The 21,823-nt window shown below is 44.7% G+C and overlaps 2 protein-coding genes across 2 annotated transcripts; both read right to left on the bottom strand.

Moving 5' to 3' along the window:
- Window positions 1–16,818: 16,818 nt before the first annotated feature.
- Window positions 16,819–19,641, bottom strand: LOC139469198 (G-protein coupled receptor Mth2-like). The gene is made up of 2 exons (XM_071251330.1): window positions 18,818–19,641; window positions 16,819–16,861 (listed from the first exon to the last, which is right to left on the bottom strand). Exons 1-2 carry the CDS (start codon window positions 19,639–19,641, stop codon window positions 16,819–16,821), a joined length of 867 nt encoding a protein of 288 aa, XP_071107431.1.
- A 329-nt stretch (window positions 19,642–19,970) lies between these two features.
- On the bottom strand, window positions 19,971–20,670 carry LOC139469199 (uncharacterized). Its single transcript, XM_071251331.1, has 2 exons — window positions 20,143–20,670; window positions 19,971–20,027 (listed from the first exon to the last, which is right to left on the bottom strand). The coding sequence occupies exons 1-2, from the start codon at window positions 20,668–20,670 to the stop codon at window positions 19,971–19,973; spliced, it is 585 nt and encodes a 194-aa protein (XP_071107432.1).
- Between the last annotated feature and the right edge of the window lie 1,153 nt (window positions 20,671–21,823).

Raw genomic sequence — 21,823 nt, forward strand, 5'->3', positions numbered from 1 at the left:
ATCCTGTGTGATAAGTCTGTCAAAAAAGTTTGCCTGCTTTTTTGGGCACATGTCCAAAAGATCCTTTGAGCAATTGACTCGTTCCTGCTTTTGGAAAGGTGTGAGCAACCTGGGAATCCATCGTGCAGACACGATGTTCAAATTGTCATGGAAGATTTTGTCCACAGACCCTCCACTAATCTTGACATCTTGTGCTAACTGGCGAACAGTTATACGTCGGTCTGCCAAAATGGCGGTCTCCACTTGATGGATAGTGTCCTCACCAATGGCTGAATGGGGGCGACCAGGAATGGCAGCTGTTTCCACAGACCACAGCTGTTTCCACAGACCACAGCTGTTTCCGACCACACTTGAACTGGCAATGCCAGTGTTTAACAACGTCATATGATGGGGCATCTTCCCCATAAGTTGCTTTCATTTCATCGAAAGTTTCTTTTGGTGTGCGACCTTTCAAATATAAAAACCTAATCACTGCTCGGTATTCTACTGGCTCTACCCGATCATAACACCTGTGAAAGTGGTAAGATTAATAGTTCGGTGCTGCAAATTCAGACATAACCCATAAATACATGTATCATTACGCATGTGAAATTTCAACCAAATATGATAACCCTAAGTGATAACCCTCGTACCAAGGTCCCCCGCCCCCGTTATATACGTCGTGTCAGCTTAATGTGGGAGAAAAGCAAAAAGTGGTGTAGGCTTTCCTCTTTGGGGAAACCCACGAGCACGGGTATGGTGCTGACAAACCTAGAAACATATCGGGGCGAACCGGGATTCGAACCCACGATCATAGGTTTCTGGCGTCTCCAAGAGACGCAACTCTGCACAGCGAATTGGCCACCAGGTTGACGCTTTGGCCACCAGATTGTGAATTTTTTTTTAATAATAATGAATATGAACGGTTAAAATAAACCAATATATAGACATATATAGAGAGAATATTATTCACATTACTTGTGATCTGTTAGTAAATATTCTATTGTAGTATAGTGTGTGGTATTTTGTTACATTATTATATGCGATTGTAAATCCGAAATATACATACATACATACATGTATATATGCACGTAACGATTTCAATCACAGTTGATGATATCCCCAACAGCGGCTACCTGTGCGACAAGCTAGGGGAGACAACTCCAGGGACCGCCTGGTGTCTTGAATGTGAAGTAGTTGAGGTGCGAAAATACACGGAAAAAGTCCTTCCTCTCGTGACCTTGCACTATGTGACTGGTCCAGAGGGGTCAATATTAAGAAGACACGGAATGTCACGTGTAAGGAACACAGGGGTGAGCATGGCAAATATCTCTGTGACGACTGCAACAAGTCACTGCGTCAGTCATGCTGTGTCGCCTGCCACGGAAACTCTGACTATCGGCACAGTCAGTTTACAGATGACGAGGATAGAGCTGGACTTATCTGGCATAATCAGGGGTCTTAAGAAAAAGCTTTAGTAAAAGCTAAAAGATCTCAAAAGTAGAAATCAAAAATAGGGAAACACAAGACAACAAAGCATCCATAAAAGAACACATCACGTCAACTGCAGGAACACTAACTGAACACATCAAGCAGAAGGCAAGGAAACTATTGGATGAATAATATGAAGTAACAGACAGACAGTTGTCGCAGGTTGATGCAGACTGAGATGTACAGACATCATTGTGAGTTCACTGACCAGGACTTGGTGTCCGACTGCCAGAAGGACCCGTATGGCGCGTATCAGGCCTTGGGGTCGGGGTCGGCAGAGTAGGGAGATGTCAGGGACGGCAGAGTAGGGAGATATCAGGGACGGCAGAGTAGCGAGATGTCATGGACGGCAGAGTAGAGAGATGTCAGGGACGGCAGAGTAGGGAGACGTCAGGGACGGCAAAGTAGAGAGATGTCATGGACGGCAGAGTAGAGAGACCTCAGGGACGGCAGAATAGGGTGATGTCAGGGACGGCAGAATAGGGAGATGTCAGGGACGGCAGAGTAGGGAGACGTCAGGGACGGCAGAGTAGCGAGATGTCATGGACGGCAGAGTAGAGAGATGTCAGGGACGGCAGAGCTGAGAGACGTCAGGAACGGCAGAGTAGGGAGACGTCAGGGACGGCAGAGTAGGGAGATGTCAGGGACGGCAGAATAGGGAGATGTCAGGGACGGCAGAGTAGGGAGACGTCAGGGACGGCAGAGTAGAGAGACGTCACGGACGGCAGAGTAGGGAGACGTCAGGGGCGTCAGAATAGGGAGATGTCAGGGACCGCAGAGTAGGGAGATATCATGGACGTCAGAGTAGAGCGACGGCAGAGCTGAGAAACGTCAGGAACGGCAGAGTAGGGAGATGTCAGGGACGGCAGAGTAGGCAGACGTCAGGGACGGCAGAGTAGGGAGACGTCAGGGACGGCAGAGTAGAGAGACGTCAGGGACGGCCGAGTAGGGAGATGTCAGGGACGGCAGAGTAGGGAGATGTCAGGGACGGCAGTGTAGGAAGACGTCATGGACGGCAGAATAGGGAGATGTCAGGGACGGCAGAGTAGAGAGATGTCAGGGACGGCAGAGTAGAGAGATGTCATGGACGGCAGAGTAGAGAGACGTCAGGGACGGCCGAGTAGGGAGATGTCAGGGACGGCAGAGTAGAGAGATGTCAGGGACAGCAGAGTAGAGAGATGTCAGGGACGGCAGAGTAGGGAGATGTCAGGGACGGCAGTGTAGGAAGACGTCATGGACGGCAGAATAGGGAGATGTCAGGGACGGCAGAGTAGGGAGACGTCAGGGACGGCAGAATAGGGAGATGTCAGGGACGGCAGAGTAGGGAGACGTCAGGGACGGCAGAGTAGGGAGACGTCAGGGACGGCAGAGTAGAGAGACGTCAGGGACGGCAGAGTAGGGAGATGTCAGGGACGGAGACACATCAGTCACACAGGGAATAGATGACGTCAGGTTTACAGCAGGCAGTGACGACATCCAACAGATCCTAGATGACCTACACCTGGGGCAGATTGGCGCCACATACCAGACTGGGTCCTGTCTGGCAGCTTATCCTGTACTGTCCTGCCACAAGAGACGGCGGTGTGGAGGGAGAGGTGCAGACACCAGGACCATGTGACACAATAGTTCTGTAGATGGTGCGCAGCCATGTGTTGTCACTGACCACACCAACAAGTGTGCGAATACCAAAATACGTCAGAATATGGTACTTGTTGTTACCCTGTCTGGCGCTCTGCAATGAGGGACAGAACAAGGACGGACAAGACGGCTATGTGTCAGTCCAATGTGTCTGAGTGGGATAGTCATGTTAATACTGCGGCATGGTATCACACACACACACACACACACACACACACACACACACACACACACACACACATATATATATATATATATATATATATATATATCCAATAATCTTGAACGCTACGATGAACCCCATTTCACCTCACCTAACCTCTTTACAATATCACATACATCAATAACACCAGTAATTATAACAACACCAGTAACAATGTTGATCTAAAAAATATCTTTCACTTTAGTGAAGGTAAGTCTGGCTTGAACTTGTAGGACAAAATGTGGAGGTTGATCCGACACTACACTACGAGACGGAAGGAACTGGCTCGTCAAGTGTATCCACTTGGGAAATGTGTTCTGATCTGAGGACGTGACACCGGTAAGAGCTTGGATTGCTTTTACATACGCGTGACCCACCAGGAGAAAATGGGCATTGTGGGTGCCTGGCTACCATTGTGCTATGACGTCAACTTACGTCAGTGAAGATCGCCATGTGTGATGCCATGTATCTCTGTAATAAACATGAACTGAAGCTTATTAATTGTAATTGTGTTCCGAAGGTGCTGCAGTTTTGAAATATTATTAAAGTCAAAATGTGACTTTTTTCACCCCTACGATCCCTCATCTCATGGCTGGTCACATATACAGTCCGCGTCGAAATTAAGTGACATTAAGTTATATTGCTCTCATTAGAACAATGCGTTCCTCTACGGCATCTATCAGAGTCTGTCCCGTAGGTGTCACCTGTCTGAACATGTGGACAAAGGGAGACACTCACGACGGCCAAACCATGTTACAATAAGACGAATGGTGTTGGGTTTCGAAAGAATATCTCTAGTTGCGGAAGCGAGAATTTCATGCGATCCTGATGTCCATATTAGGCAGTGATGCTTATGATTTGAAGAGATGGAGCCAAGCTTTAACTTACTGTGCCATTTCCCGGCCTCTGGCCTCCAGCAGCGCCCTGCCGGAAGTGTAATTCTCACCGCAGGCATCGGGGAGTCAACACAAGTCAGACTTAGACTAGTGATATGCGTTAGATATTGACAGAAGTAATCAGCGACAAGGTCGCTCGCTCACTTAGCAGGCTATGCAAAGCTGCTGGTTCGTGAAACGGTAAATAGCACGTGAGATACTTACAGCTGTTATTGTGTTTGATTTCAGAAGGTGTCATTCATTAGGATACCTTGTATTTAGTTGGTTGAAAATGGCGGGGTATTGAAAATGTGACGTCAGTTGTCGTGGACAACAAATTGTAAAGTGTTTGGGTGCTAAGCATCTGAATACAGATAAATTGATGTAGTTAAATCCAAACTTCCAGGATTAATAATGCATTTCAAAGCAGATATACACCATTCTTATTATAGGTGTGTACAGAATAAAAATAAATAATAATAAAAAATAAATCGGTATCTATTAATCTAGATTCCATGTTTAATAATGTAAAAACTTTTTAATCCAGCAAAATCCTTCTCAAGGTTTTAAGTTCAAATATCAGTTCAAATCGTGTATTTTTAAATACTGAGGGTTAAATCTTGTTTTATTTATCCGTCATCGAAATCTTTAACTGCTTCGTAAAGAAACAGCTCCGACGGAGAGCGTTTTATGTAAGAAAAGAGACCAAGCATTGTCGTAAGACTAGTAGTACATTAAACTGGGTGGTGAGCCTCGGTGACCTGCTTGATGGCGTGAGAGGTGTCTGATCACTGGTTTGTCTGGCCCAGACTCAATAATTTGCAGGTCGCTGCGACATAGCTTAAATTTGCTAACTGCAGCGTTAACATCATCCACTCAGTCACTCATAATCATCTAAGGTTATTCTTAGGAATAGTTACTACTACTCGTTCCTCTTGGACGAAGCAACCGCCTCTGTTGTCAAGTAGATAGAGCGTCTTCCGGAGAGCGGATGGCCGGTTGTTCGATCCCCGGCCGCATCATACCAGAAGACGTTAAAAGATGGTACCTGTTGTTACCCTGCCTGGCGCTTGGCATTAAGGACTGGTCGGCTCGGAGTCGGTATACTGTGTCTGAGTGCGATCTACATGTTAAATTGCGGCATGGAATCTCAGTGGACTGTACTTTAAAACTAAATACACACGATTACTACTGCTGAATTACTGTAAAAAGAGCCGTGAAACCATACTCACTCGCTCACGCCTGGACTAAGCGATCATTAAGCTAGGGCGTTTGGATGTTGAAATGTGGGCGTTGTAATATTGCTTGATTACTGAAAAAGCGGCGTAAAACCAAACGATCACCCATCCAAGGACTCCCCATGACTAACGTTACTTCACCTAATTTGTGGTCAAACGAAGACGATTTCAGTTATTTGTCAGCGCATCAGCTTGATTAGGGAGGAAATCCCAAAGTAATGTATATGTACGGAGCTGGGATTCGAACCCGTGATCACAATTTTCTCAGTTTTCTGCATAGTAAATTGCGCCGTGTAAAACGACAGGGCCAACTGTGTTCCCTCTTGTATTTGTAAAAGATGTTAGAGACCTGAATTAAATTAAATAGAAATGCAAAGTCTTTGTTTCTTGCTGTGAAAACACGTTTGGTTTATGAAAAACGACAAAGACAATAACGATGAATGAACTATGATGAAAGATTTGTTATAATTTTGAGAAAAGCAATCCACATTGCCATTTCTACTTTTAGAACCTTTGGAGCTAACAACTGAAGTTTGACAAGTAGTATAATCATTTCTGCGGAAGCGCATGCGTAGATAAATTCACTTACTACACATGCGCATCATTAACTGAAAAGGGCGACAACTCGATAATGCGACATTGTGTATGTGTCGCATTGTTGCATAACAACTTTTGTTACACATGTAAATACGAGTTAATGCGCGACGCGACATATTTTGACTTTGTAAAATGTGTCGTTGTCGCATTGTCGCCCTTTGATACAATAGTAAATATTATTTAAAGCACGACAATGCGACAAATTGTGGCATTGTCGCGCTTTGGTATATTTGGACACTTTTTGTTGTTTTGTAAGGACGACAATGCGACAACGCAACTACGTGCCTTCGAGGATTCCATACCTTTGCGTTGCCGTTTTGAAGAACTCGTCGTATAATACATTTTCACTGTGGGTTAAGTTATATAATTGCGTCTTCCTACTTTCAGGGTGGAGTGTTTCACACCTTGGTACTTCTAGTTACCTGTTACAGACGCAGCTTCAGCCCCTCGCGCAAGTCGCTGGAACATGGTGGCGAGCGTCTGCTGGGTGAAGACGAAGGCGGGGATAACCGTTGTACATTTCAGAAGAATGAACACGTGATACCTGGGTTAGGGAAGAACGCCACCTGGAGGCAAAACACCCTCGTCAGACCATTACCAGACACAGCCGGATGTTCCTTCTTGTCCTCCCTGCACAGATCAAGGCTTGCTCTTCACTTCGCATTAGCGATGATTCTTACAGCCGCTGAGAACAGGCCGAAGTTGGTGGCTAGCAGAAAATAGACAGTGCCAACGAAAAAGAGAAGTCCCATCTTTTCCCATAATCCATCTTTTCTCTAGTCTGGGGTCACTCGTGAGTCCTGGAAAACAAAGTCGAGTGCCACAGCTGATGAAACTGGGACGATCCCGACGTTGCACCAGTCAAGGCAGAAACGTGTTGGGTGTCCTTGCTCCCAATGTTCTGAAAGAGCTTCTGGGATACCAGTGCCTCAGCAAGTGGAGAAAGTAACAATAAATACTCAACAATGTCACTGAAAAAGAAGGGATGTTTTTCGTAGGGGTGTTGTGAAGATTTTGTAGGAAGGAATATGCCAAAATAGTAAGGATTGAGGCATTCAGTGAAGAGGCCATCCTTATCCCACTAACCATGCCCAGGTCTTTACGGTATTTATGTCTGACGAACAGACGTGAAACGCTCCATACATCCACAAGCACAGCATGCGGAGATACAGTAGTATTCAAGGTCATACTACGTCCTTGTGCGACCTCAAACTCATGTCCAAGTAACGTAACTGTCTTACATTCAAGATCGCATGCATTTGTTGTATTTGTTTGTTTGTTTGTTACCTTGTTGCTGAACGTTGCACTCAGCGGTAATCCAGGTATGTGACTGTCTGTAAGTAAGTAGTAATCTTTTCTGGACCAGGCAACCCCGTGACTGAATCGTGAGCATTGATCTACGCAATTGGGATGCGATGACAAGCATCAACCAAGTCAGCGAGTCTGTCCATCCACGCAGGTGTTGCTGAAGACCAATTCTACCCGAATATTGACTGTGTTGTTGGAGCAAAGTCTTGTATGAAATTGTTTGGAACAGATAAAGTACATTGTCATCCTCGGAACACAAGTCCCTTCCCTCATTCTAAATCTCGACAGTTTACAGAAAACGGGTCAGCCACTTGATTTAAAACACACGCCCCAAATCTGTCGTTATTATTTCTAGGATCTGCCCCTTTGGCGTTTATGTCAGATAAAAGTGGTCGTGAGTAACGCCCTACACCCTTCACTTTGGGAGGACATTACAAATATAGTTTCGCGTGTCAAGTTACAGATATCAAAATAATCTAATATTTTATCGTTTGCAGCGCAGGATACATTTCGTTAAGGCTTTCTGTCCGAGTACAAGAGCTAGAGTCACACAGGTTCCTAAGTTCAGAGGTCGTATAACCTGTTTCAAAGTTTTCTGCTAGCTATGACATGTACTGAAGAACGGAAGTTTCATTTGCTTGTGGTTGAAAGCGGACTATGCGTGGCCTCTTTCAGTGTCACGTTGACACTGAGTGACCTCCGTGTTCAGCGATTAATATTAAGAACCCAGTGGATAAACTATTCCCGATGACACACATCACAATATATACTCTTCAAAAAAAGAAACTTGACATAGATGTAAAACCACTTTTTGCCAAATATCTAAAATAATTATATTAAATGAGAACCAAATCAGTCAAACAGAAAGATGATGTGTCTATAATTCGCCAAAACACATGCAAAGCACATAAACTTAGCGTTTGGGGATCAATTTTACAGCGTCATCCAAACGCAACCGCCTGTAAAAAACGTACAGCACAGGATCCTGCATTTAGGCATGCATGCCCCCCTTCTGAATGGGTATAAAACTCCACATCAACGGCTGTTCATACAGTCCTTATAACGGCAGTAGAGGCGGTGACAGAATGCCAAGACTGAATGCAGCTCAACAGAACAACGCCATTGGGAGATTACAAGCTGGAGCAACTCGGCGTATCCAGAAAGACAATCTCCGCACTGTGGACCCGATACAACAACACCAACAGAGTTGACGACAGACCAAGGTCAGGAAGACCAAGGGTGACAACCCAAGCACAAGATCGATACATCCGGCTGCGACACCTCCGAGACCGCACTACCACAGCCACGTCTACAACCACACAGATCCCCTGGGTACGCAGATAACCAGATCAAACGGTACGCAACAGACTGAGGGAGGCTGGACTTTTTGCACGAAGACCTGTTTGACGTCATGTATTGACCCCACGCCATCTGGCGGACCGTCTGCTTTGGTGCCAACAGAGGGTTAGATGGGCACGTGCAAGGGAGAGAAATGTACTGTTTACAGACGTCGTGGTGAAAGTTACGCCCCCAACTGTGTGCAGCAGGTTGTCCCATTTGGCGGCGGGAGTGTCATGGTATGGGCCGCAATTCATCACGGTGGTAGAACGCCTCTCGTGCATGGGGCAGGTGCATTGACAGGTGTGCGTTACAGAGACTTGATCCTACAGCCTTATGTTCTTCCTCACGTCAAAGTTCATGGCGGAATGTTCCAGCAGGACAACGCTCGACCGCATATTGCACGTGTTTGTCAGGACTTCTTACACCACAACAACATCCAAACATTACCTTGGCCAGCCCGGTCACCAGATTTGTCCCCGATTGAGCATCTGTGGGACGAGTTGGATCGACGCGTTCGCAGAAGGAATCCACCGCCCCAAACACTTCCGGCGCTTCTTGATGCACTTCAGCATGAATGGCAGCACATCCAACAGCGTGTTATTGACAACTTGATTGCATCTATGGGTCGTCGGTGTTAAGCGGTGATTGATGCACGTGGTGGGCACAACCGATAGTGACATTTTCAGTACCCCTGTGCCATTAACTGTATCGTGTACGTGTGCCTGTCTAGGTGACAGGATTAATGTTTTGAACATTGTGTACATTGATCTTCAAACATTGTTTCAATTATGGTTTCTGTGTCCTATTTTGAACCAATCGCATTATATTACATTTTGAAAGTCAGTGTCAAGTCTCTTTTTTTGAAGAGTATATTTTACTGGGAACCAATCTACTCTGCTTATCTGATACAAGTAGACATCATTGAAGTGATATCTGGACAGATGTCAACTAGGTACATAAACGAGGCAATGAGAGATTGGTCGTCTGTGTCTCAACGACATCAAAGCAGCAGGCGTCGAGAAAAATGCAAATGTCATCGCGGAAACAACTCGTTTTCTTTTATCCAAATGGGCCTTACCCATCTCAGACGTGTTAGACGGCATGCTACAACCAACACAACAACAGGAAGGACACTCACCGGGCCATCCATCTGTTGGTGGAGATCGTGAAACAGCTTACGTCAAATAAAGCCGATGGGTTTCTCCATTGTGCCGCAGTGTCCGGCGCACTAGTTCTAATCAATAAAATTTGAAAATGTAAAAGATCACGTCACTTCTAGATGTAATTCCGTTCCCATGACGCATGTCATAGACAGTGCTTAAATGGTAAACAGATTCATAAAATGTGCAGAGATATTGCACTGACCAATGTTTTTCCCAAGTAATGGTGACCAAAATACTTGTGTACTGTACAGTCATAATACTTTGGAGATCCAATGACAGACAGCCGCGGATAATGACACATGTGGTGAGGGTGTGAGTGGATGTTGGTTCAGTCATCGTCAGCAATAATTCATCCTTATCACAACGGTCTGTAAATATACAGAGTCTGAACCAGACATTCCAGTGGTTGATATCATGAGCAGCTATAGGGCGATGATCACATGCAATCAGCCACGTCACCGCTGATCCAATTTAGAGTTCAGGAGCCTATGCCAACACGGTCTGATATTTCTGAGAGTACAGCTCCAAGATATATTTTCATTTAGGAATCACCTATCACTTTTTTACACTCTCACTGAAATACGATCTTAGTGCTTGCTGCCATACACAAAGATACAAGGACGCCCCTTAGAAGGCTGCAGTGTTGAGGAGTCTCCACATTCTCGGAAGGTTGTTGGTGGGTTCGACTAGGCAGCGCTTCCTGGTAAAAGTCCCAAACTCTGTCCTGTGTACATTTGTAAAACAGTGACAGACAGTAAATGAAGAAACCCCATGTACCAGACACTGCACGGAACGCTTCCTTGTATACAAAGCAATGATTCCTTAGCGGTGAGGGGAACGTATACAAACATAGAGGGTTCACCAACCCATATCACCCGAGGGCCCGATGGGCGAGGGGAACGTTTACAAACAGAGAGGGTTCATCAACCCATATTACCCGAGGGACCGTAGGGCGAGGGGAACGTTTACAAACAGAGAGGGTTCATCAACCCATATCACCCGAGGGCATGAAGGGCGAGGTGAACGTTTACAAACAGAGAGGGTTCGTCAAACCATATCACCCGAGGGACCGACGGGCGAGGGGAACGTATACAAATATAGAGGGTTCATCAACCCATATTACCCGAGGGACCGTAGGGCGAGGGGAACGTTTACAAACAGAGAGGGTTCATCAACCCATATCACCCGAGGGCATGAAGGGCGAGGTGAACGTTTACAAACAGAGAGGGTTCGTCAAACCATATCACCCGAGGGACCGACGGGCGAGGGGAACGTATACAAATATAGAGGGTTCATCAACCCATATCACCCGAGGGACCGACGGGCGAGGGGAACGTATACAAATATAGAGGGTTCATCAACCCATATCACCCGAGGGACCGACGGGCGAGGGGAACGTTTACAAACAGAGAGGGTTCGTCAACCCATATCACCCGAGGGACCGACGGGCGAGGGGAACGTTTACAAACAGAGAGGGTTCGTCAACCCATATCACCCGAGGGACCGACGGGCGAGGGGAACGTTTACAAACATAGAGGGTTCATCAACCCATATTACCCGAGGGCCAGAAGGGCGAGGTGAACGTATACAAATATAGAGGGTTCATCAACCCTTATCACCCAAGGGACCGACGGGCGAGGTGAACGTTTACAAACAGAGAGGGTTCATCAACCCATATCACCCGAGGGACCGACGGGCGAGGGGAACGTTTACAAATATAGAGGGTTCATCAACCCATATTACCCGAGGGCCCGAAGGGCGAGGGGAACATATACAAACAGAGGGTTCATCAACCCATATTACCCGAGGGCCTGAAGGGCGAGGGGAACGTTTACAAACATAGAGGGATCATCAACCCATATCACCCGAGGGACCGACGGGCGAGGGGAACGTATACAAATATAGAGGGTTCATCAACCCATATCACCCGAGGGACCGACGGGCGAGGGGAACGTTTACAAACAGAGAGGGTTCGTCAACCCATATCACCCGAGGGACCGACGGGCGAGGGGAACGTTTACAAACAGAGAGGGTTCGTCAACCCATATCACCCGAGGGACCGACGGGCGAGGGGAACGTTTACAAACATAGAGGGTTCATCAACCCATATTACCCGAGGGCCAGAAGGGCGAGGTGAACGTATACAAATATAGAGGGTTCATCAACCCTTATCACCCAAGGGACCGACGGGCGAGGTGAACGTTTACAAACAGAGAGGGTTCATCAACCCATATCACCCGAGGGACCGACGGGCGAGGGGAACGTTTACAAATATAGAGGGTTCATCAACCCATATTACCCGAGGGCCCGAAGGGCGAGGGGAACATATACAAACAGAGGGTTCATCAACCCATATTACCCGAGGGCCTGAAGGGCGAGGGGAACGTTTACAAACATAGAGGGATCATCAACCCATATCACCCGAGGGACCGACGGGCGAGGGGAACGTATACAAATATAGAGGGTTCATCAACCCATATCACCCGAGGGACCGACGGGCGAGGGGAACGTTTACAAACAGAGAGGGTTCGTCAACCCATATCACCCGAGGGACCGACGGGCGAGGGGAACGTTTACAAACAGAGAGGGTTCATCAACCCATATCACCCGAGGGACCGACGGGCGAGGGGAACGTTTAAAAACATAGAGGGTTCATCAACCCATATTACCCGAGGGCCAGAAGGGCGAGGTGAACGTATACAAATATAGAGGGTTCATCAACCCTTATCACCCAAGGGACCGACGGGCGAGGTGAACGTTTACAAACAGAGAGGGTTCATCAACCCATATCACCCGAGGGACCGACGGGCGAGGGGAACGTTTACAAATATAGAGGGTTCATCAACCCATATTACCCGAGGGCCCGAAGGGCGAGGGGAACATATACAGACAGAGGGTTCATCAACCCATATTACCCGAGGGCCAGAAGGGCGAGGGGAACGTTTACAAACATAGAGGGTTCGTCAACCCATATCACATGAGGGCCAGAAGGGCGAGGGGAACGTTTACAAACATAGAGGGTTCATCAACCCATATTACCCGAGGGCCAGAAGGGCGAGGGGAACGTTTACAAACATAGAGGGTTCATCAACCCATATCACCCAAGGGCCCGACGGGCGAGGGGAACGTATACAAATATAGAGGGTTCATCAACCCATATCACCCGAGGGACCGACGGGCGAGGTGAACGTTTACAAACATAGAGGGTTCATCAACCCATATCACCCGAGGGCCCGACGGGCGAGGGGAACGTATACAAATATAGAGGGTTCATCAACCCATATCACCCGAGGGCCTGAAGGGCGAGGGGAACGTTACAAACATGGAGGGTTCATCAACCCATATTACCCGAGGGCCCGAAGGGCGAGGGGAACATATACAAACAGAGGGTTCATCAACCCATATTACCCGAGGGCCTGAAGGGCGAGGGGAACGTTTACAAACATAGAGGGTAACTATACACACATGTGTATATGTAAATTTACTTTGCGTTCACATGAACATTAATTAAAGTATGTAAATGAAGTATGTTAATGGTGTAAGGCTAACATATTAATCTATCTTTTCACGATTTTCAACATGAAAAGGTTGTTTTAAAAAAAAAGTCAAATGAGAAGAAATCTTCACATTTATTTGATTTAATCTGCATATATTTTTTTCACTCCTTGAAACCCAAAGGAAACACTGTCCACCCATCTCTGAACGTTCGCATTAAAGTCGGTATTGCTGTGTACCGAACAGCGTCAACTTCAGAATACGCAAGAGTTGCCCGATTTGTTTGGTATTGGCAAATCAACAGATATATCAATTAGATTATCATCTGGCGTTCTAATTTGCATTTGCACCTGCTCCAGACAAAGAGCAAATTTGCTCCTGGTGTAAATATACATACGTGAGTAAACGCGTTCACGTGACAGGTGTACTCACGTATGTATTTCTACAGACGTATGCACATAAACACATATGTATAGAGGTGCATGTGAACGGGGTATAATAATATTAGTGGGCTTGCACTATAAAATCGGCATCAGTCCGGACTAGTACAAGCAGCCACACAAACACGAGCATGCACGTCGTTAAATAAGTGCAATAGTCTTGGACTCGACGATAAACACCATTTCACCTCAACTCACCTCACCTAATATGAGAAACCTTAAGGCAGAGAAACAAGACTTTCCGGCATTCAATATATACTGAACAACAAAAGTTGCCGTGACATTGAATAAGATTTAATGCAAAGTTATGTTTTTACCAAATCCTAAACAATTTCGGTTTGCAACAGGTAAAAGACTCCTGTAAGTGTTCAAATGGTTTAATTTGCCATACTGACTTCAGAAAATGCGTGATTTCATAAAAAAAATCATGAACATGACAAAATTTAAATTTACAAATCTATAGTGTGTGTTCCACCTCTGGTTACGATGCAAGCAACACATATTCGTCTCATGGAATGGACCAGGCGTCGCACAAAGTCCTGTGGGATATCTGTCCATATCTGCTGGAGCATGTTTCGAAGTTCCTGGAGTGTCTGTGGAACACTTGGTTGACGTCGAAGGACACATGTGCTCGATTAGTGAGATCAGGGGAGCGAGCCGGCCAGGAGATGACATTCACGTTGTTTTGTTGAAGAGACTCCTGAACAAGTCGAGCAATATGAGGCCGGGCGTTGTCATGTTGAAAGGTAATGCCTGGGCCATGACGACGCAAAAACGGTAGAACAACAGGGCCGATGATCTCGTCGCGGTAGCGCTGTCCATTGAGGTTTCCCTCTACCACTGTCGAACGGGTCCTCTGTCTTGCTGTAATGCCACCCCATACAATAACGCTGCCGCCCCCGAACCGATCTCCTTCCATGACACAATGATTGACGTAACGTTGTGAAGATATTCGTCGAAGGCCAGGGATGCTTCTTGTAGTCACTGTTGCTGGCTGGAATCGATGTCGTAGGTGTGTTGTTCGAATCCAGTTGTCTTGTAGATTATTGGTTACGCGTGGCCTGCCACTCCGAGGATGGTCTCTGTCTGCATTCGTCTGTTGCCAACATTGCCATAAACACCAAATGGTGTTTCTGTGGACGTTAAATTGTCTTGCAACATCCCGTTGACTCGATCCTGCTTCAAGCATACCAATGGCTCGCAGACGCACACGGACTGGCGTGGCATTTCGTAATGTTGAATAATTGCGTAATTTTGTTGTTTTTCTGAGAGGTTGTTGTCAGCAAGATGCTAAACAATGAATATGGAATCCCGTTAACTCACATGTTTTATACCCATTCTTGAGTAGAGAAATGCATGGGGCTTGCATAAATGTCAACTTTTGCATGGAATGCATGCTTTTCTGTAGCAGTTGCGTTTTTGTGACTTGATTCCATACATGTACTACAATATTGAAAACCAAACTTTACTCGTTTGAAAAATACACTAAAATATTGGTGTCACAGGAACTTTTGTTGTTGAGTATATTATGTCCAGAATCTCCATCCATTCCAGGACTATCTGGCAGCACATTATGGCCAGCCTGTACTCCAACCGACCCTACAACTGTGAGCCAAACGATGAAAGAAGCCCATTTCTGGTGTCCCCCGCCGTTAAATTGTTGGAATATTGCTAAAAGCTGCGTAAAATCGTGCTAACTAAGTGCGCTGTGCACATAATAATTGTTATTTTTTCCCCACGTTTACGGGCCAACAGAGACATATTTAACTAACATCACCATCAGCTGTTGGTTAAAAAATAGTTCGCCATTCAATTTCCTAATATGTGTGTGTACGTAGATTGTAAACGTCAAACGTCCACTTGTAAAAAACGGTCACAAGCCTCTGTAGCTCACCTGGTGTTTTAAACATCAACTCGAGAGAATATCAGTCTCGATTATCTATCGAAACAGATTCCATTGGGCGGTGAAAATTATGTGAATGGATCACCGAAAATCAATTGCACATATAGAGCGACGAGTTGATTGTACTAGTCCGAACTTTTGCCAGTTTTAATCGTGCTGGTCCCTAGCCCCGCCGTATTATAATATGAAGCTGACACCGAGACGATCAGGCAGTGATGCTGTACACCCGAGCGGCTGCCTCGATGATGGAGGCAGCTAATACATTCACTGAAATACTATTTTCTGAGTTTTCATAAGATACTAAAAAACAAAAACAAGAAGTCGTTTGACAAACGTTTTATTACACAACAAAAGCGACAAGACAATCAATACAAGGGGCATCATTCATCAACTCTCACCGATGTAAATATAAGCGACACAACAACAATTTACGACTCCGATTATGTGTGTTTATGACCGGTAGTCACAACCACATGCAAAGGCAAGGCAAGGCGAGTTTTCACCTGAAACAACAACACGGGAACATACGGAACAAGTCAAAATAGGGCATCGCAATGACATCATCTGGTGATTGATGCCATTGATGCAATCTGGAAATGTCTTCCACATGACTACATTGTAGCCCTACAAAGGCATTGAAGGCAGTAACCCTTATCAACAAACATGTGAACAAGAATCGTGTGACGCTTTTAGATACATTCCTAAAAGGAGCACGCTTGAATGTAGTGTAGCCACCGCTGACGTACTTCCATTGTCTTCCAAACACTTCACAAAACAGCATAATTTCTATTTCAGATTATCAACCAGGAAACTTCTTGTGATATTGGAGATACTTCTTGGATTTTGAAGCAGTAGTTACACATTGGTGCATTGCCTCGTTAACAGTAAACACCCAACACTATCGTGTTTATGATTTACTCTGTAAGTCACACTTAATATTTACCATTCACATGATATTTGACAACAAGGACAATTTATGCGCCCAGGGCATTTAAATTAACAACAACAACAACAACAACAACAACAACAACAACAACAACAACAACAACAAAAACAAAAACTATTAAAGTACGCTTTCTTTCTTTGTGTAAAGTCTATTCACGACATGACGTCCAATCTCATATTGTATGGACCCGTAAAGTATCGGGTTATAATGGGTCTACAGAAACCCATGCTTGTCTTAAGAGACGACTAACAGGATCGGGTGGTCAGGCACGCTGACTTGGTTGATGCATGTCATCGTATTCCAATTGCGTGTATCGATGCTCATGACAGCAATCACTGGGTTGTCTGGTCCAGACTAAAAGAATACAATCTATCTCGTGCATCAAATACAGGGAAAGGTGAGAACGGTGCCTCACATTTAACGAATACAATGTACCGTGACTACCTCATCACACACAGGGAAAGGTGAGAATGGTGCCTCACATTTAAGGAATACAGTGTATCTTGTGCATCAAACACAGGGAAAGGTGTGAATGGTGCCTCACATTTAAGGAATACAGTGTATCTTGTGCATCAAACACAGGGAAAGGTGAGAATGGTGCCTCACATTTAAGGAATACAGTGTATCTTGTGCATCAAACACAGGGAAAGGTGTGAATGGTGCCTCACATTTAAGGAATACAGTGTATCTTGTGCATCAAACACAGGGAAAGGTGAGAATGGTGCCTCACATTTAAGGAATACAGTGTATCTTGTGCATCAAACACAGGGAAAGGTGTGAATGGTGCCTCACATTTAAGGAATACAATGTACCGTGACTACCTCGCGAAATAATGTTTCATGTCCATAACATGACAACTTTCAGTAAAACGTTTTGATAAGATAAAATTCATCTTTCCATATAATTGCAGTATTATTGCTACTGGTTCGCTCTGAAAACACATACCGCTTTGAACACATTCTCAAGTTTTTTAAAGTCACGTTTGTCTTTAGTAAATAGGGACAAAGAATTATTTATACAAGGATCACATGTATCTTCTAGTGTTTTTTATTATTGTACTTGACATGTTTTCCATTTTAAACAGGACATTTCAGAAAGATTAATAATGAAATACGTACATTGTTTTTTAGTTAAAATTCATTTGAAACTTACAGTTTTTAAAATAGATGCTGTTTTTGCTGTTTTGTTTTTGCATCACCAGAGACGATTTTTTAAATAATTTTACTGTACATTTTAATGTACACCTATTTGCACAGTAACATGCAATGAGGACTGTTTTCACAGAAAGCTTCTCATGACAATCTCTGTGTTATTGTAACTGACGTGATTAGCAGTCGTTATGGCACGAGGCTTATGGAAGGGATTGGTCCACATATAGTCGAGGCCGGTTATCTCGAACCTTGCGGGGCCGTGTTGTAACTTCGAAATATCCGGACATTCGAGAAAATGAGGCAAGAACATCCAAAGAGATCAAGTCACAGTATTATAGATACATAGCAATTACATGCACAAGAAATTATAAACAGAACACATGTATACGATGACACATTGAAACATATTTCGTCGGCACTGATAAATACCAATTGTGACAAATATTCAAACTACAAATATGGCAAATTCAAACTTCGAGATAAAGATATAAAATTCTATAGTAAAGTCAAATTAGGACCGAGTCCAATGTTCAAGATAGCCCTATGTATTAAAAATTGTTATCTCTAATTCGAGGTGAGCGGGCACATTTATGTGTATTTTTATAGCCATGCGTTCGGGACCGGAGAATAGGTTCGATAAAGACGGTACCTTCGAGATAACGAGTTTCGACTGTGTACGATGTTATGGCAGGGTGACACCCAATCTACCCAACAGTTTATATGGAACAATTCATAAAACGATTCCCCCTGATTCAGGCTCATGTATACAAACTTTGTTGTTTTTTTAAAACCCAAGACAAGCATATTTATACAACTTCGTAAGATAATTACCTCATTAACTTGATATCCAAAAACTGTCTCTCTTTTCTTGTGAATAATTTATAATGCCAGTGCATCCTTAGTATCATGTCTCCCCGTTGTGCCAAACAGGGAATTGGTCGTTTCCGCAAAGTTTACATGTGTGTGCTTTGGGTGTTGAAAGTGGAAAAGTGTTGGTCATTTGTCCGTTGTCTATCAAACCGGTCTCTGTAGTCTTGCAGGTGTCGAAGCACCTTTCTGGTACAGACGAAGGAGATCCCAATGAAGAGCCCCTGGAGTGTGTTGGTGACGATGTACAGGTACGTGGTGACTGGATGGGGGACAAAAGCTGACAGGAACCCAAAGCCCCAGGTTAGACCCATCACAATGAATAGCTTGACGTAGATCAGAATCTCATTTCTTTGTTCAGGTCCAAGGGTCCGGGCCGAGGATATCTTGACAGAACAAATCGTGGTTGATGTGCAGATGAAGAAGATGGTATTTAGAACAACAACCATGGCAAGCGGTGCAGCAAAGAAGATCAAGAGTGATAACTTCCTTGTGATCCAACATATTCCTAGTCCATACCCAGGAGAAAACACAGATGCAGGATCCACACAGTCCAGTGTCAAGGCCGAGACGATTGGAACAAGAGGCGACATCCAGGCATACATGCTATACATCAGAAATTGTCTGTTTTTCTGTCTTGGTTCCTTGACCCGAATACGTTTTCTCGAAAACGTGGACCAGACATCAATAGCAATGACGTTCATCCAGAGAAATGCTGCCAAGAAAAAGTAGTGCATGCCAATGGCGAATATCTTGCAAACTATTGGTTGCTTTTCAGTAGATGGGGCAATCAACATGAGCAACTGTGCTGTGAAAAGAGCCACACATAGGAACAGAATGTTTAGGCCAGGGATGTTTCTAAAACCACGGAAGGTTGCATAAATAACAATGGTGACAAGAAGGGCAGTCATGGATAATACCATTCCTATACCACTGATTACTCCTTCCAGAGATGAGAAGTTTGAGGACAGAATGAGGATACGATTTTGCTCAGTTCTTGCGGGCATTGTACGATTGACAACACAAACGATTGCAGTTTTGCCTTTCCTTATGAAGTCCCTGTGACGATGTATAACCTTAGAGGCAGATTCCTGTAGTCGTCCATCCTGTAGAATGTGGAATTCCTGTTCGTTTAATATGATATGAGGACAGTGGCTTAAAGTTTCGTTTCCGAATAATTCTGAAACATCTTTTCCTACCTTAAGTGTACATTCGCCATCCTCACAACCAACAAACCGACAGGTGTCCTGAAATGGGTCATATATTTCATCTACATCACAAATTAGCCCATTTTCAAACTCAGTCTCCATCGATTGAAACGTTGTCCCAGCTGTTTTCACGCCACGGCCAGAATTGATGTCAAGAAGTAGCGAAAATGAATAGAATCCCATAGCTGCAACATATATGACACAGCTTACAGTTTTTCCATTGCCAACACACTTTGGTGAAGCCTGCTTGTTGCACATAGCACAATGAGTATTTTTGTAAATGCCATCTTCGGTGTATACAATCTTATATCCAGATGTATGTGAGCATTGCTCCTCCATTTCAACATCAGGACATGTTGAGATGATGTCTTCAAAACAGGGTCTAAAGTCACTTGCGTTTGGAGGAGGCAAGAGCTGAAGGAAACAGTTTCCATTGGCAAGAATATCGGTCATGGTGAATGTTTCATTCATCTCAATAGGTTTATGATCAACACATTTGACCCTTGGCTGCCACAAATCTGATTCCTCTGCGTGACATTGTGCACAGAATACATTCTTGTACATTAGGCCTGACTCCCTGCCCATTGCCGGAATCTGCAGAAAGAGGTCCGTTGTGTTCGTCACCGAGCAGAGATCAGCGATGTACTGACTGCCGTAATCCCTAGGGCAGTCCACTACAGCGTAGAACTTCCTTGCAGACACCTTGCAATCATATGTACAGTTGATATAATCGTGAAGGGATCTGTTAATTTTCTTTTGGAATGATTTGTCAGCATCCACACAACAGTCGTCGAAGAATGTACACAGATCGTCGCAGAAACAACCCATGTATTGGAAGTAAGTGTTGCTATCACTATACCTTTTCGGAGGGAGGTTTTCACAAAGCCATCCTTTGCAAGAAAAGTTTCCATAGTGATTGGTCACATTTTCACGTATATTCAAACTAATCCTGCCCTGGGCTGGTTCCTGGAAACCAAACCCAAGGAAGATATAGACAAGAATCACGTAATTCATTTCTGTGTAAAAACGTGCAAGCCACAGTCACCCCACACGTTCCCTATTAATCCCCTGGCCACCATATGCTACTGACATCGCTATGTCGCGTACGTTAGTCGCTGTCTTGTACTGCAGAAGGCTGTGTCCGTCATCCAACTGTTTATCAGACATCTTTCTTCCTTCAATAATTGATTTTATGCTGGGAACAAGCTTTTATATTGTCTCCCAGACGAACGAGTTTTCCTTCCAAAACGGACGTTACGGAAACGTGTTATTAAGTGTGTTACTCTCAGATCATGATGGGTTTTTAACACAGCGCGGTATGTTTGTTAATAGTGCACTGAAGGTATATTTAGGAAACATTATCATTAACTATAAAATTATCAATACCAGACAGAAGAAATCTCATTGCTTTTGCATACTTTTGCGATTCCTGATTTAAAGTAGGGAACGGAAGATTGAGAGGTGACATTACAGTTTTGCTAGCAGTCAGAGTAAATATAAAACGTCAACGCCAGCCAATAACCAGTCTCGATTATGCGGCGAAACATATTCCATTCGGCGTAAGACCCATTAAGATCCGGGGTAGAATAGGTCTTCAGCAACCCATGCTTGCCGGAAAAGGCGACTATGCTTGTCGAAAGGGGCGACTAACGGGATCGGGTGATCAGGCTCGCTGACTTATTTGATGCATGTCATCGATCCCAATTGCGTGGATCGATGCTCATGTTGTCAATCACTGGATTGTCTGGTCCAGACTCGATTATTTCCAGCCCGCCGTCACATAGCTGGAATATTGCTGAGTGCGGCGTTAAACAACAAACAAACAAACAAATAATGGGCGTAAGTAGCAATATAGCGTTGAAACAAATATGAACAGATCACTGAAAACCAGTGATGACAGTTCGCGAATACACATACTGGTTGATGATGTCACTGCTTGACTGATCTACTGGCCTATCGAATGTGTGTGTTACCTTTATTT

This window comes from Haliotis cracherodii, unplaced genomic scaffold, assembly GCF_022045235.1.
Source record: "Haliotis cracherodii isolate W230 unplaced genomic scaffold, xgHalCrac1.p SCAF_2, whole genome shotgun sequence".
Taxonomy (NCBI): Eukaryota; Metazoa; Mollusca; class Gastropoda; order Lepetellida; family Haliotidae; genus Haliotis; species Haliotis cracherodii.